Genomic DNA, 17,644 nt, shown 5'->3' with positions numbered 1-17,644 from the left:
TTCAATGACAGGGGACTGACAAAACGCGGACTGGAATCACATAGACAACAATGATAATAGACGGCCTGGGTGAAGCAGGTAAAACACGTGCAGAGAGAGAGAGGTGCAGTCAGAGCAAGAGACAGGTGCAGGCAATTGCAGAACTCAGCGTTAGAGCAGGCTAGAAAGAAAAGGGGCGGAGCTACAGTGCAGCATGGAAAAGGGGAGACTGGTTAATGTATTAGTATAGTGATCTAAACTATCAAAAACCCAAAACTAGTGTGTGTTAGTCCATTAGTAATATTCACATGTTAGTATATTAGTGAGGTTAGTACTTTACAATCTATAAGTTAGTAGGGATTAGTAGAAATTAGTAAAACTAGAAATAGGCAGGAAGTAAGTAAAGCGAGACTGGAAAGAAGGGGGGAAACCACGAAAACCCAGAACCACCCGAATAGTGAAATCACACAAGTACAGGGGAGTGAAGCAGCTCAGGGAACACAGACACAGAGACAGTACTGGGGAGACAAGTGACCGGGAATACAGACTACAACATCACCTCTCCCTGCTGTCTGCCACAATATATATATATATATATATATATATTATTTTTTTTTTTTTTTTTTTCCCACAGGAACTAATTGTTGTTCACACAACCACCACCCAATGGCAAATGTGAGCACTCAAATCAATAGCTGGCTATTAACACCTTGACCACAGGACTCATGAACAAACTAGAACAACAGCTTTACTGCTGCTCTTATTTTGAAGGGAAAGAAGAGTAAAATATATTTTAGTGACAAGTTCTAAATAGGGACATGCTATTCTTCTTACCCATAACATTTTTATATGTATTTGAGCTAAATTTATGATTATAAATGACTATTCATTGAACCTTGTGGCCAGACTGAAAGTAAGAATAGTTAGATAGTTCAGAGCAGTTTATAGGCTTATCATCCATGTTAATTTCACTTAGGTAGTCCCTCCAGGATTTCGCGGGATTTTTTGTGATTGTTGCGATCAAAAATGCTTGATTTTGCAGTGGGTTTTCTCAAAAATTGCGATGCAATTTGCAAAATTTTGTGATTTTTTTGCTGTAAAATTGCGGGAATTGGCAAAAATTGCAAGTCGAGGAAAAAGATTTTTTTTTTACTACTACCTAATGAAGAAGGAGTCATATGTAATCACTTCCTATGATAATAAGCATACTGCACATCACAGAAATAGCTGGAAATATTTTAGTTCTCATGTTTTTTTTTAATTTTCTGAACATAAAGAACCATGCATGGGCTCAAAGTTACAAAAAAAATTCCTGAGTCATAAAAGTGACATAGCTTTACAAAACAGATGAGAGGAGAGGTTGAAGAGCCTTGCTAACTGTAAATGAGGAGTTATTTTAATACAAAGTTTCTGAACTGACTTTTGGAGTAAAGCAAGTTGTATGCATTGATGAACAGCCTTTCCCAGCGGAGCAACAAGTAACGTTACACAGGTCGAGCTATGCTATGCTTGCTAATTATGCTAGACAGCAGTGTTGATAACAGAGATTGTCCGAATGAGCCATCTGCCAACAAATATATTTATCAGAGAACAAATTTATTCACAAAATGGATTAATGACTCCTGTGACAGATAGGTACTTATGATTACTTTCCCTAACCATTTTGTCATGCATTTCTTTATGACTACAGCCCCTACAGACACATTTTGCTACGTATTTTTTATATGCTTTAACGCATATATACGGCTCTTTATACGGCTCTGGATTTGGACATTTAATGCAGAGAAATTGCAGGAATTTTGCAAAATTGCAAGCCCCCGCAAATATTGTGGAGTTTGGTTGAATTTGCATTAATTATTGCGATCGTAAGATTAATTAGGATATAGGAGAGAGTCGGTATAAATGTAAGGCATCATACATGTAACACGGTCAATACCTTCTTGTGTACTGTTGCCACAGTAGCCATTGTGCAGTTCAGTTAAACAATCCATAGAAAAGAAACAGCCATGTGTTCACATGCATTTACAAGCACACACCAGATTTGTCTGTATAGTAGGCTGTTTGCTTTTGTGGAACAATAAACATAATTTCATTCTGGTCATACAGGTTACTAAAATGTCCTCATGTCATTTTGAAGAACTTACAACAATAAGATATTAGGAAGTTTTGATATAGAGTAATTTAGAGTAATGGTAGTAAAAATCCAGCATAATTTATCTGACTTGATTAAGTTATGAACGTCATTGAAACACGTAATGACTACTGACATGCCAGAGCTGTTTGAAGTAAAATTTCAAAGTCCTAGGCTTTATATTTCCTCAGTAAATTAGTAAAATACAAAAACTGTTACATTATACCAACTCTCCCATATGTCTGCAATAAGTATACAGTAAAATAGTTTTTAATTTATTTTGAATTTCGTTAAGATAAATTGTCCTAAATTGTCGTGTCTCTCTTGTCAGCGATATTTATGGAATAGGGGAAATAAAAAAATATTGAAATTATTGAATTATTTAAATAAACTATTATTTTTTTATATATTGATGTGTAGAAAACAGTTTTTTTTCGAAGTATCTTTGAAAGAGACCAGCAAATATATGTGCAGACAAGAGCAACAATGAGCAAGGGGAAAGTGAAATCTGGTACCACAATATTTTGAATAAAAATTAGTTGATACATTTTGTATTCAATGGTTTTTACTGGCAGAGGTGAAAGGAAACGTGTCTTAACGTGTGTAATGACTTTAAAATGGTAATAAATCACTTATTGTGTCTTTGTTTACTTTAAGGTGAGGGGTACAATTGACCAAACCAATGGGCACAAGCAACCCCAAGGAGAGGCAGAATATATTCTGTTTGAAGTCAAAATGTATCCTTCACTTTAGCAATTGAAATAAATCATCACCAAACGTTAATAAACAGTATCAAGTTGTTAATTTACATCTGCTCAACTCAGCCTGCTCAGCATTTTTATACATGTTATAGAACATGATAGGATGTTAATTGCTTAAGTGTATCATGCATTACATCTGTATGGAAGCATCTAATTTATTCAGGCTTTTCCTTTAATGTGTCACACATCTGTAGTTTATTCCATTGATAATGTATGATGCTCAGAGAATAAGAATAAGAATCAGAGAATAAAAATCCCTCCTCCCCTCCTCCATCATTCAGTTGTTAAGTAGCAGGCCAGAGTATAGACAGACTCGTTCATACTTAGGTATCGACACCTGACCTGACTATTGTCTGGCAGACAGGGTGCGAAGAAAATAGCCTGTATTTCTTTACTGAGCTCTGAACTCCGTAAACTATCCTAAATATTAAGTCATTCTGCCATATTTGGTCTATATTATTGAGTTTGGTGAACGTTTGGATATTTTTATTTAAAGTTACAATCTCGAAGATCTCAGTTTCGTTCTCTTTGGCGGTACCAATGGCGAGAAGCAGCAAAAAAAAAAATATATATATATATATATTTTCGTACATCAACATATTATTTGTTGATGTACGAAATCTACATCAACAAATAATATGACCTCTCATGTTACACAAAAACCTTTTAAGGTTCCATAACTTTCTCTGTTATTGTAACGCTAGCAGACACAGTTAGCTCCGCCTACCCTCTCTGGCGGACCAACCACTGATGGGTGATGGAAAGCGCGTCACTAACTGTGCTCCGCTTGTGATTTTTTTCCCGGGAATGTCGCCACAGACACCCAGTTATTTAATAATACATTATTATTATTATAATATTATAAATTAATATAATAATAGGCTCAATCACCATTGTGTTACCTAATTCAGCAATAGATAGTGACTTAACAGACATTTATTTTAATGAAAATCTTTGAGATTATTACTTTAAACAAACTCCTAAATAAATGACATAAATGTTTGTATTAGTTAGTTAGCTGGCAGGTAGCTAATTATGGCCACCTTCATTTCCCTTATGTTTCTTAAACAACAGCAGTAGTTCCTTATCAGTCTCTGCTTCAGGATTAACATTACTGACCAGTCACCTCTATTGGGTAAAAAAGTTCAGCGCTGCTTTCATTTAAAGCAAAAAATAGCTCCACCTGCAGCACAACTAGCGCTACCACTGCTGCAACCGCTGATTAAATCTTGCAACTGACTTCTCTTAGGCTGGGTACTGGACGGTATGTTTGAATGTCTTGGTGCTTCTCTGAACCTTTCAGTTTTAAAAAGGTCATCAAACTGGATTGCCATTTTTAACTGAACGGTCTGCCTGCAATGTAATCACTATGGGGGTTCCACACATGATCAGAAAACAAAATTTGCATCTGGGATAACTTTAACAGGTCATTTAACAAGGAAATAAATAAGTTAGACTCCTTGGCTCCTCCCAACAGCAGAGTTGCAGCAGCAACAGCAAAGCAACAGAGCTGCTCCCAGCAGCAGAAGTGCAACAACAGAGCAGCAGAGCTCCTCCCAGCAGCAGAGGTGCAACAGCAGAGGTTCAACAACTGAGCAGCAGAGCTCCTCCCAGCAGTAGAGGTGCAACAGCAGCAGGGTAGAAGCAACAGGAAAGCAGCAGGCTGAGGCCTACTCTCCATCGCTACAGGGAACTGTGGCAAGCAGAAGGCCAAGGCCATTTTCCCTAACTGCTGAATCAATCCAGACTGATCCAGTGGAGAAGCCTAGCTGCAGCTGCCTTCCTATTCACAAAGCATTGAAATTCTTTTCTACTGTCAGGACTTCTATCGAGAAGCATGAGCCCCAAATCTGCCTACATCACGGAGCTACTCTACTGGTGAGAACTCATTTAAAGTTTCTAGATTTGGATACACCTCAACTAAAATGCTCACTAGGCCATAACATCCTCCATTAAGGCCTAGAACTAATGTCCATTGAACTTTTGCTTGGACATTTATCTTTCTTCTTTTTGTTGCTTTTAATCTTTTCTACTGTTTGTTGCTTTTAGTCCTTTTAAACATTGCTCTTCTTCATTTTTTTGTTTTTGTTTTTGTTTTATTCTTCAATCAATCAATCAATCAATCAATCAATCAATTTTATTTGTATAGCACTTTTAACAAAGGAGCTTTGTCACAAAGCAGCTTTACAGAGAACCAGCCCCCAAAGAGTAAGCCTAGGGCAACAGTGGCAAGGAAAAACTCCCTGACTGATAACAGGAAGAAACCTTGAGCAGAACTGGACTCAGAGGGGGAACCCATCTGCCGCGGGCAGGCACTGGTTTGTTATGAAAAGTCAATAGTGGCAGGAGGCGGGGGTGCCCAGCTGGTCTAGCTGGTGTAGCTGGTCTAGGGCTGGAGCTCCGGGCCGGGGGGGGTGCTCAGCAAGCTTGGGCTAGAGTTCCGGGCAGGTGCCCAGAGCCGAGGAAAACGAGAAAAAAAAATCATTGTTAGGGGGTTCAAAAGGTATATTAGCAAGCAGAGCCGAAGAGACAGAGGTGCCTGCATGCAATAAGGAAAACCCCGGCAGAATAAGGCTATAGCAGCATAGCTAAGGGAAACAGAGGCAGGGGCCAGCGCAGCCATGAGGGCAGGCTTGAGACAGTCATCACCAGACCATGACCGGTTCAGCTTAACACAGCACTACCAATGATGATCCAATGACAGCACTAACCACTCAGTCCACCAGAGACTCTATAGCTATGCCCGCCACCCACTCCTGCCCCTCAAATATAGGAGAGACTAAAAAGATATGTTTTGAGCCTAGCTGAACATGGGCAGGCAACTTGTTCCACAGGAGGGGAGCACGATAGGAGAAGGCTCTACCACCTATGGTACTTTTAGCTATTCTAGGAATAACAAGGAGGCCTGCACCCTGCGAACGGAGCGTTCATGAGGGAATATAAGGAATAAGTAAATCATTTAAGTACAAAGGGGCAAGCCCATGCAAGGCTTTAAAAGTAAGAAGTAGCATCTTATAGTCTATTCGGAATTTAACTGGCAGCCAGTGAAGCAATGCTAACACTGGGCTGATGTGTTTGAATCTCCTTGTTCTAGTGAGAATATGAGCTGCTGAATTTTGAATTAGCTGGAGCCCTTTCAGAGAGGAATTTGCACATCCAGACAAAAGAGCATTGCAGTAATCTAATCTTGAAGTAACAAAAGCATGAACCAACTTTTCTGCATCATGTAAGGAGAATATTTTCCGATTTTTTGAGATATTTCTCAAGTGATAAAAAGCAACCCTAGACATGTTTTTAATATGTATATCAAATGCAAGATCTGGATCAAAGGTAACACCAAGTTCTTTGATTACAGCACTTGAAGTAATGGAGATTCCATCAATGTTAAGCATATAGATATTCTTCTTTCTGTTAATTCTTCATTCCTTTTATTTTTATATTTTAAACTTTTATTTACATTTATTATTTTTTTTATTTCCTTTTACTATTTTATTAAACAGCATTTTAATTTTTTTATTTTACCTTTTTGCTTTAATTCCTATTTGTTTTAATTCATTTAATTTTCATTTTTGATTAATTTACTTTTCTTTTAAAATCAATTTCTAATACTTATTTCTACATAGCTCAGTTTTTTTAATATTATTGGTCTTCCTGTTTTAGTTATGTCTCCTGTGGTATCTCCCTGTAAAGTCTGCAACATGGTTGGGTTTAAAACCACCATCCAATTAAATAGTGATGGTCTCTGCTGTAGGTTCCAAAAATTAACAGATCAAGCATCAAAAATGCTTGCGCTTGAAGAACACATTAAAAGCCTTCACTGTATTCAAGAGGCTAAAAGGCTTATAGATCATACCTGGACATCTTTAAATATTAGTGCCATACCACCCCCAGAACTCACCGTTCCAGAATTCCCTACTGCCACAACAAAGCAGCACAGCATCATACAAGGATCCTATCATCCCTCCACACCTTTACACAGAGCAGCACAACCCCAGCATTTTCATCCAGCAACCTCTACTAATAAAAAATCCTCCTCCCACAGACAGCAGAACAAACCGCATTCTGGTAGGCCCCAAACTCCCAGCACTCTCACCTGAAGCCACATTTCTGCAACATAATCTTCCCCCCTCACCTCTTAGGCCTAACGCCCACAGTCCAAACCTCAAACCACCACAACAATGTCAGTCCATAACTGTTCATACAACAAACAGATTCTCTCCACTCAGTGTTCCCGCTTCCCCTCCTCCACTATCATCTCACCAGGAATCCTTCTCTCCTGCTTCTTCCTCCTTTGGCCAAACTCCCTCTCCTATAGCCCTCATTATTGGAGATTCCATCATTCGTGATGTGAGTGTTGAGACTGCTGGACCAACCTTTGTCCTACCCATCCCTGGTGTCAGGGCTAACAACATCAAATCAAACTTGAAGCTGTTATCACAGAAATCATCAACCTACTCAAAAATAGTCATACATGTTGGAACAAAAGATGTACGCCTTAGACAATCAGAGATTACAAAAATGAACATTGCCTTTGCCTTCAAGCAAGCACATGAAATGTGCCATGAGGAAATCTTTTCTGGGCCCCTCTCTGTGCTTAAAGGTGATGAGATGCATAGCAGACTTCTTTCTTTAAATGCATGGCTCTCAAAATGGTGTGCTCCTCAGGGGCTTTGCTTTATAAATAACTGGCCGTCTTTCTGGAGACAACCTGAGTTATTGAAGCGAGATGGTCTTAGTCCCTTAGACTCCTACATCCTGTCCAGAAATATTAGTCAAGTATTGAAGTATGACTGTTATTGACGCCAGAGTTCTGTCCCCTTAGCATGTACCCCTGGCTCAACAACTTCCCCGGACAAGTCATTTACGCAAAGACCCCAGGTTATTTCATATACTGTTTCTAGGCCTTTGTCACACCTTCAGAAGCGTATACAGATCAAGTGGTGTTAGACATAACAGTCTCATTTAAATTATTCTACTCCCAAATCCTAGACCAGTTAGTTCAGTTAACCTGCCCCCCTCCTTGCATGCACCCTTAGACCTCAAAAAAGGAAGGAACTTGGGCTGATGCAGCTTAATATTCACAGCATTCTTCCCAAAATGGATTTAGTGGACATTTGGGTCAACTATACTAATCCTGATGTCTCTGAAACATGGCTAAACAGTTCTATTGAAGATGATTCTAGTGTGCTAAAGGAATATAATGTTTTTAGATGCGTCAGACCTAAAAAAGGTGGTGGGGTAGCAACTTATATTAAAAATGACCTACATGCAACTAAATCACTAAGTGTTTCTGTTCCAAAGCAGTTTGAACTGCTAGTCACTAAAACAGAACTAAGTCCTAACGTTAGCCTTTATGTGGTAGCATTCTATTACCCACCTTCTGCAGCAGCTAATGTCATGAATGCTATAGCAGAACTAGTATCCCTGATTCTGAGATTACGCTTGATCATTTCTCATCTGTGCTTATCTCCCTGACAAACAAGCATGCACCTGTAAGGAGGTGAACTAATTAGAGTAGCCACCAGAGGACTCTCATATTTTTTGTTGTTTCTGTTTTGGTACAGCTGTTGTGGTTGCCCTTTTTGGTTAGTTGTGGCCATTTTAGGTCACAACTCTGTTCTCATTCTGCAAGGTAGGAAATAAAATCCACCCTCTCTCATGAATCCCTCCAAAATAACTAATTATATTAGCCATCCATGCAGTTTGTTGGACAAATATGAATGCCAAGAAGTTGATTATCATGTCACTGCAGTTATTTGTAAGAAAATGTTTTTATTTTTGGAGTTTATTGCCAATGTGGTGACTAGCTTCTCAAAATGAAACCATGATTGATATGAGTGAAGCAAGTTAGCTATTCCTCTATATATCCGCTTTATGTTGCATATACTTTTTGAATGTATTTTTATTTTATTTGCAAATTATTATTTACTTACCTGGAGCAGTCCTGTTAAAATAACCACTGACTAGGTTAAAGACTGTTGGCTCTGTGAATTTCTATAACAGTACAGTATAATTATTTTGAGTTGTAAAGCACAACTTTTTCGTAATTTGTATTTGTCCTAATACTGTAGCTTATTCCTCTGCCTAGTTTCTTTTGTAGAGGTTAGGTCAGAATAGAGTGAACTGTGTTCTTGGCTAGAAATAGCTGTACAAAATAAGTATTGTACCTTACTGAACCTGTGTTTAGCAGTTGTCTACGACCATGAAATGCACTTTTTGTACGTTGCTTTGGATAAAAGCGTCTGCCAAATGAATGTAATGTAATGTAACTCTGTTCTCATTCTGCAAGGTGACAAGAGCTGCAGTAAAGAGAGACACTGCACTGCTCTACCGCAATCAAATTACTCCTATACCTGTTTTTCACTCCAACTCCAATCCACAAAAAAATAACACAAAGCAGAGACTGGTTAAGGAGTCTGAGGGTGGGACTTTTAGTTGAATCAGGGCTAAGGACACACAACCCAGGGTTACACACACACTTGTAGTTAAAAATAGGAAAAACCCCTGGTTTACGTTTACAAGCTGTTAGTTGTGAATTCTCTTGGGCTAGTTTTAAACTGTACTGTGGGTGGGATCAGACACAGTATATCTACCCATAAAGTTGTAATTTCAGATCCCAGGTTGCCACACCCAATCCCCCCAATATTTGTTGAAAGTGACTAATGAACTTCTCATGAATGCAGACCCTGTATGATAATATGAATAGTCTGGTCATTGTGCAAATGCAGTGCCTACGGAGACTCCAAGAGGATATTGATTGTAATGAAAGTTTAAATCCCTATAGGTCGCATGCTTCAGTAATACTGGTGACACTAAGTATACATGAAAACTCAGGACATAAAAGAAGTAATTCATATAAAGCTGCAGATGTTCGTGGTTCTTTGTTGAGCATTAATTTGATTAATTTGGTAATGTGCTTTCTCACAAGAATTTTTAAACACATTTTGATAACAGCTGAAATACACCTTGTTTTTCTCAAATCATTTCAGTGAAAGCAGTCCCTGCTTTATACTGTCAATCACTTGCAATAAATTGCATGAATAAAAATTGCAATCACACAAGGTGTAAGATTCCCTGAGCTATATGAGATATGCAGTGAATCTGATATAGTCATCTAGAACTGTGAAACTGGTCACTTGACAAGGTTAATTTCAGAGTATTAAATTTGAATGAATTTTAGTCATTGTGTTTTCAAGATATCATTTGTAAGTTCCACTTCAAACTTCCTTCACTAAGAGAACTGATATCAATTCATTTGTTTAAATTATTATCACTTTTTTCCAATCTATAAAGCTGTAAAGACAATAATAATTCAGACAAAATCTGTTACAGTACCTGCAGACCCTGGAGGCTTGCATAAGCTGTAAACAAGCAGAGAAATCCCACAGACACAATAAAAACATTTTTGAGGTTTCTGCCCATTTGCTCCAATGGAAAAAAATATATTCTCTAGAAATGAAAGTATATTCCAAAAAACATTTAATCGTTTCAGACAAGCTCTCAATTCAAATGAGGATTAACCCAGTGTGACAGGAAAGACTCTTACATATCTTGACACATTTACTGTTGCGACAGAAAAGTTCATAACATGTCACCTATTAATATCCCTCCTTGACCCCCTCCCCTGCCAAAAAATTTTTTTAAATAAAAATTCCTCTTTATGGATCATTTTTATTAACATCAAAGATTTTAGTCACAGAAATGTGTGTTTTTGATTGATTAAATGAAATATTTTGCTTGCTTTTACATTTTAAAGACTTTTGTTACACATGTAATATATAAGAAATCTAGTTACCTATAAATATTAAATATCAACTTTCCTTCTGCAGGCTACATGCCCACAGCTATAATGGTAAATGGTAAATGGACTGCATTTATATAGCGCTTTTATCCAAAGCGCTTTACAATTGATGCCTCTCATTCGCCAGAGCAGTTAGGGGTTCTTGCTCAAGGACACTTCGACACGCCCAGGGCGGGGTTTGAACCGGCAACCCTCCGACTGCCAGACAATTGGTCTTACCTCCTGAGCTATGTCGCCCCTATAATAAATACTGAAAGAACTCTCTCAAACAGCTCGAGGTGCTCCCAATAAGTGTCAACAAAATAACCAAATAAATTTTGAATAGCTTTGCATAAATTATAATTATGCATGTTGTGCTCTCTGAAAAGCAACTGTCTAGTGTGGACTTTAAAAAAAAACGTATCTTAATATCTTACTTATTAACTCTCTGGGGTCTAAGGGTAAAATGAGGCACACTGGTGATTGTGCGATGCTCTGACATTTGTGTAAATTTCATCAACTTTATATACAGTGATTCCAAAGTGTTTCATATCTTTGTTTTCAGCACAAACTCAGCTACAACAATATGGCAGCAGTAAGTAGGTCATAATAATGTGTGGATTGTAAACTGCTCTAAAAACACACAAACTGTAAACAGTAGTTTTGAACATGCACAGGAATGTTGTAATAAAACACACTAAACAATTGTGAATAAGACTTTTGGTCACTGAAATGTGTTCTTCAAGGTCTTGGGTATCAAAAGATGACAAAATATTTTAGCAAATCCAATGAGAAATATAAAATAAATTGCTAAAAGTTAGTGTTGTGACTACTATTTTTCAACACCAGGTGAGAATGGGAGGGCAAATAGCCTTTCTGTAATGAATATGCATTGGGTAGGAATACCTGCCAGCTAAGTAGGCTATTCACACCTGGCCGCATGCCTCCCCACCACTAAGACAAAGACTCAGTGAGCCATTTAGAAGACGGAAACAAAGACAACTTTTGATTTTAGAACATTTATTGAAGTAAACTGCATGGAAGATGAGATGAGACTGGTGTACTCTTGCAACGTCGGCCTGGCCTCTTAGCTAGTGGTGAACTAGGCCGTGTTTCCTGATCAACATCTCTGAAAATATAATAAAAACAAAATTGTTAGGAAATGTGAAATCAAATCAAACTTTATTTATATAGCACATTTCCTTCAACAGGTGAAAATTAAATGTGCTTTACAAAAAAGGGACAAACCACTAACTAATGAAAACAAAATTTATGAAATGTGACATCATATACAAACAAAGAACCAAACAAACACAACCAGACGCAGAGAGGTAGCCTATAATTTTGAGAAGCAATGGTTAGAATCATTCGTAGTGTGGGAATTTACAAGCGCGCATATTAGTGAATATTCCTACAAACACACAGAGAATGTAATACAGCACACATTTACAAATAACGCAAGCTATCAACGAAAAAACATTAGCTTAACTAAATAAACACTGACATTCCAACTAAACTACACGCAACTCATCAATAACAATGCCTCAATCTGAACTAGGCTAGGTCTGTTTAGCTAAGTGGTTATTTTATTGCTATTTCCCGAACTTACTTAGAGTATGCTAATATCGATTGTGCAAGGACATCAGTTTTAGAATCCTAGCCACGCCACTACACGCCAGGCATGAGCTATTTATTACGAATATGATCGAAAAACAAACAGTCTACCTGATACTTCTAACACAACCAGACGCAGAGAGCCTAGCCTATAATTTTGAGATGCAATAGTTTGAATCGTTCGTAGTGTGGGAATTTACAAACGCGCACATTGCTGGATATTCCTACAAACACACAGATACGTTGCAATACAGTACACATATTTACTAATATGATCATAAGAAATATACTTACGCATGAAGTTGATCCTCAGCTGGATCAGTTCGCTGTTCGAAATGACACCGCTCTTCATCAGTGTCGGCTTCCGGACGGACCATTTTCCAAAATTAAACGAAATGTTCACCTCAAAAGAAGTGAATTAGGCGACACTCTGTGACATTCTATCCCGCTTTCGCAGACTTGGCATTTCTCACATGGATCTCGCATCGCCCCTCCTTTAGTCTCCTTCTATGGAGAGTAATTATAATGTTGTTAACATGTGAATGCGATTTGGGCGGACTTCCTGCTGAGCGAAATTCACATAGTAATGAGTAAAGTTTAGCGAAGCATACATAATCTAATTAATCAAATTTGGAACATTTAAAACAATTTATATTATTTGCCAATGGGCGCATTTGAAAGTCGCGATTCTAAGGTTTCTGTCAACGTTTTTGTTGCGTCTGTATGATAACAGCACGTGAAGTTAATCATCCAAATAGAAACGAAAGTTAATTTTATCTTGTCGAGCTCCGCCGGCAGAGCTCTCGACCCCAGAGGGTTAATGAACAATACCACTATCAGAGCAGTGGTAACCAACCCAGTTCCTAGAGATCTATCGTCCTGTAGGTTTTCACTCCAAGCCCAACAAAGCTCACCTCCTTCAATGGCTAAAGATCTGCATTAAGCTGCTAATTAGTAGGTGTGCCAAATTTGGGTTGAAATGCGCCCTCCGCCCCATTAGCCCCCTCTGCGCCCTCCGCCCCCTCTGCGCCCTCTGCCCCCACTGCCCCCTCTGCGCCCTCCGCCCCCTGTTTCTCCACATTTTCTCTCCTCTCAGACTCTGAAGTTTCCCAGCTTCTGCTCACCCACCGCCCTACCACCTGCGCCCTCGACCCTATCCCCTCATCTCTCCTCCAGGCAATCACACCAGACATCCTCCCTTTTGTCACCTCCCTCGTGAACTCCTCCCTATCTTCTGGATATTTCCCCTCATCCTTCAAGAGGGCCCACTTCACCCCGCTGCTGAAGAAACCCACACTAGATCCTTCAGTCATTCAGAACTACCGCCCGGTATCTCTCCTCCCTTTCCTATCCAAAACACTTGAATGTGCTGCATCTAACGAACTCTCTGTTTTCTTCTCTCAGAACAACCTGCTTGACCCCCACCAGTCTGGCTTCAGGCCTGGCCACTCGATCGAGACTGCACTCCTCTCGGTCAGTGAGTCACTCCATGCCGCACGAGCAGCCTCCCTCTCCTCTGTCCTGATTCTTCTAGACCTCTCCGCTGCATTTAACACTGTGGAGCACTCTATCCTCCTGTCCTCCCTGGCAGCAACAGGGATCTGCAGCACAGTCCTTGACTGGATTGAGTCTTACCTCTCTGACCATTCCTTCCAGGTTTCCTGGGCGGGTAAGGTATCACCACCCCATCCCCTCGCCACCGGAGTTCCCCAGGGCTCAGTCCTCGGTCCCCTTCTCTTCTCCTTATACACCAGATCCCTTGACCCTGTAATATCTGCCCATGGCTTGTCCTATCACTCCTATGCCGATGACACGCAACTCTTTCTCTCCTTCTCCCCATCGGACACACAGGTTCCTGCCCGCATCTCCGCTTGCCTGAGGGACATCCAAAGCTGGATGGACAATCACCACCTGAAGCTCAACCCGGGAAAGACGGAGCTAATCTTTATTCCTGCTCTATCCTCTCCCCTCCTCGACTTTTCCATTTCCCTAGGGGACACCTTAGTGACATCATCACCCTGTGCCAAGAATCTCGGAGTGGTGATGGACAACAAGCTGTCCCTCTCCAAGAACATCACAGCAGTAAGCCGGGCATGCAGATTTTTCCTGTATAACATCCGGAGAATCCGCCCCTTTCTCACCACCTACTCAACCCAGCTCCTGGTCCAAGCAATGGTTCTATCCCATCTGGACTACTGCAACTCTCTTCTGGCTGGACTACCGGCATCTGCCACCAGACCCCTGCAACTCATTCAGAATTCTGCGGCTTGTCTGGTCTTCAACCTCCCCAGACACTCCCACGTCACTCCCCTGCTCTCTACCCTCCACTGGCTGCCTGTTATAGCTCGCATCAAATTTAAAACATTGGTCCTAGCATACCAGGCAGTCAAGGGATCAGCCCCAGCACACCTCCACAAGATATTCAAACCCTACATGCCAGCCAGATCCCTCCGTTCTGCTACCTCAGGACGCCTGGAACCTCCCCCTCTTCGCACCTGCACTTCCAGAACACGTCTCCTGTCTGTTCTGGCCCCACGATGGTGGAATGACCTCCCCGTGGAGGTCAGAACAGCTGAGACACTGACCCATTTCAAACGACGACTGAAGACTCACCTCTTCAGGCTGCACCTCTCCCCATCCCTCCCTACCCCCCTGTAAATGACTGGAAGCTTAGGGTTGTAACCAGGCAGCTGTTTCGTAGGTGACTTAGGTGCATTAACTGTCTTAACTACTGCTTGTATTTTTTCCATAGACTGCGTTGTTGCCGTTCTCGTTGTGTTAGTGTTAATCAGTTTAAGCTTCAGGGTCCAAGTTGAACTATGCGGTTGTTCCCTGCACTTGGACCGGTACTTCTCTCTAGGGTTTTCGCCATACTTGTTCCTGGTTATGGTTATACACTTTGTTGTACGTCGCTCTGGATAAGAGCGTCTGCCAAATGCCTGTAATGTAAAGTAATGAAATGAAAACCTGCAGGATGGTAGATCTCCAGGAGCAGGGTTGCTTGCCACTGTATTAGAGGGATGGTCAGGTAACATTCACTGCCCCCTAGAGGTGAGATTGAAAGACAACTGCTACTCCATGCTCGGTCAATAACAACTGATGTGATCAGTGTGTTTAATTGTACTATACAATGGGGCAGAAGTGTTGGAATGAGCATAGAACAATTATGGTGAGCATTAAAAATGTTTTACAAGTTCAGTACTTATGTGAATTGATATAAATTGAAGAAAAAAAAAATCAAGCTTAAATATTGTAATGGAAAATGGCAAAAGTATGTAAAATCAACAAATTGTATATGATACTTGGTTGAACCTTTGGTTTTGGCACAGGTTGTTTAGTTGCTGCTGCAGTTCAGCTCTACATTGAGTCTTCCTGCACAAAACCTGTGTGCTTATGTGCCTGTGTGTGGGTGTACCAGGTAAATGTGCATTTCTGCTTCTGCATGCAATGGTGGATTTGTGTGATCGTACATGTGTAGTTTCTGCACGGGATGTTTTGTTGCTGTGATGTTGCATTTAAAACAGTCTATTTTAAATAATTACTAAACCTTCAATTATGCATCATCTCTCCTTTTGCAATAACTGTAAATCTGACCTTTGATCTCTTTTGGATGATCATCATTATAAATAAGTAACAAGGGTTGCATTTTGTCTTATAAACAGTACTTTATCAAACCTTAAAATGAAATGCAAAACGTATTCAACTTTCATTTTAACTATGAGAATGAAATGTTATATTAAAAAAATGCTTTCAGAAATATTTCCAAAAATTCCGTATATTTCAGATCCAAATAAAGCCACCCAATCTCAAGTACTTAATTTCAAAAGCCTTTTCCTTTCTGTACATTCGGTGTAGAAAGTATAGTACCATAAGTGTAAAACTGGTGCAGAAGGTACTTCTGGCAATTTACTCTAAGCAATGAGTAACCAATGAAATATGCTATATAAATAAAAATTTTATTTGATTTGACACTTGTAATGATTTGATTTTCACCAAATCACAAGGTTTATCTCCAACAATGCTTTATTAAAACACAGGTTTTGAGCACTTTCATAAACAAAATATGTTTCCAACATTTTCTGAGGATTTAAATGCTTAAAAATCAGGTAATCAAGCAGCTTTTTTACAATACTCCTGGTTAGTGAAATATAACCAAGTTTTTAAAAAAAAGAAATTGATAATATTGATTCACCATCAAATGATTCTCTGCAATTAGAGCTAAAATCTAACTTGCAAAAATAAAAAAAGCCATTTATAAATAAAATAGAGGGTTACTTAAAAGCCATCTAATATGTCCTGCCAGTTATTGTTGCACACAGTGTCAGTAAGTGCAACAATAACTGAAAAAGTGTAATTTACCAGTGTTTTGAATCTTCGTTTTTCCCTTCAGTTGTCTTTTGGTTTTTCTGGTGGTTTGGTGGTAGTGATATTGTCAGCTAACAGTGAAGGTGGTTGTTTTGTAGGATTTCCCACATCAGTAGTTGGCTTGTATTCAGGAGTTGAGGAGGCCATGTTAATGTCTTTATCTGGTGGATTTATTTTAATTTTTTGAGTTTGGCCAGCATTTAGGTGTTCTTGTTCAGCATCTGTACTAGGCTTCTTTCGTATTTCACCTTGTACTGGCTCTTCAGTGGAAAGGTAGTTTCAATTGTTTAGGATTGCCAATGTATGAGCAGAGTGTAAAAGGTAAGCATAAATATGTCAGATGAGTAGATGCAAGGAATAAGGGAAATATATTGAATGTAGTAATTACATTGCTCTGAAAAGCTTTTGGGACAGTTCAGCTCTATATTCAAGCAATTTCTATTTGCAGTCAAAATAAAACCTTCAAGTATAGAATGTGACCTTTCATTTCAGGGTACTTTGGGTTCAACCTTGCCATTATAATAGGTGATCTAATGATCCTGAGGAAAACTAACATTTCAATGTATCTTTGGTGAACTATTATTATACACGTCTGCAACTCATTGACAACACCAGACTCGACTGATTTGAAATGTTTTGAAACACCTTTGCTTCACACAGTTATGCTCTCCTAAACGTTGAACAAAGTGCAGTACAGTAGTTTTAAACTTAAGAAAAATATTAAAAATAAAAATTTGGTCACATTTTTTTTTCATACCTCTCTGAAGTTGCTGAAGAAGAGTATAGATCAAAATAAATCTTGGCTGCACTGTGAAAATATTTAAATATTTGCCCTTTTTATTACAAGTCAACATGGACAGCAACAAAATATTTGTGAAGTTAACTTCATTATTTACCCTTTGATGTTTAACAAAAAATTCTGCAGTCAGGCATTGTTGGTCTTATTTGTAACTGCTGCCATCAAGCTTTGGCAAGCTTTGAGCGTGAAGAAAACTTCCATTCCACTTGGTTTTC

General features: G+C 39.2%; 1 protein-coding gene across 3 annotated transcripts in view; it reads right to left on the bottom strand.

The window, feature by feature from the left end:
* The window catches only part of LOC118220034 (protein unc-93 homolog A-like), a 58,686-nt gene extending 48,300 nt beyond the window's left edge, over positions 1–10,386 (bottom strand). The window contains exon 1 of one of the 3 annotated variants that reach the window (XM_035403629.1): positions 10,207–10,386. In XM_035403629.1, coding sequence (XP_035259520.1) covers positions 10,207–10,293 — 87 coding nt within the window. In that variant the 5' untranslated portion in view covers positions 10,294–10,386. The remainder of the gene's footprint in view (positions 1–10,206) is intronic. The other 2 variants (XM_035403636.1, XM_035403645.1) reach the window with 2 other exon arrangements.
* Between the last annotated feature and the right edge of the window lie 7,258 nt (positions 10,387–17,644).

Source organism: Anguilla anguilla, chromosome 1 (genome assembly GCF_013347855.1).
Source record: "Anguilla anguilla isolate fAngAng1 chromosome 1, fAngAng1.pri, whole genome shotgun sequence".
NCBI lineage: Eukaryota > Metazoa > Chordata > Actinopteri > Anguilliformes > Anguillidae > Anguilla > Anguilla anguilla.
Note: the sequence above shows the minus strand (reverse complement) of the source record. Positions and strands in the feature narration are given on the sequence as shown.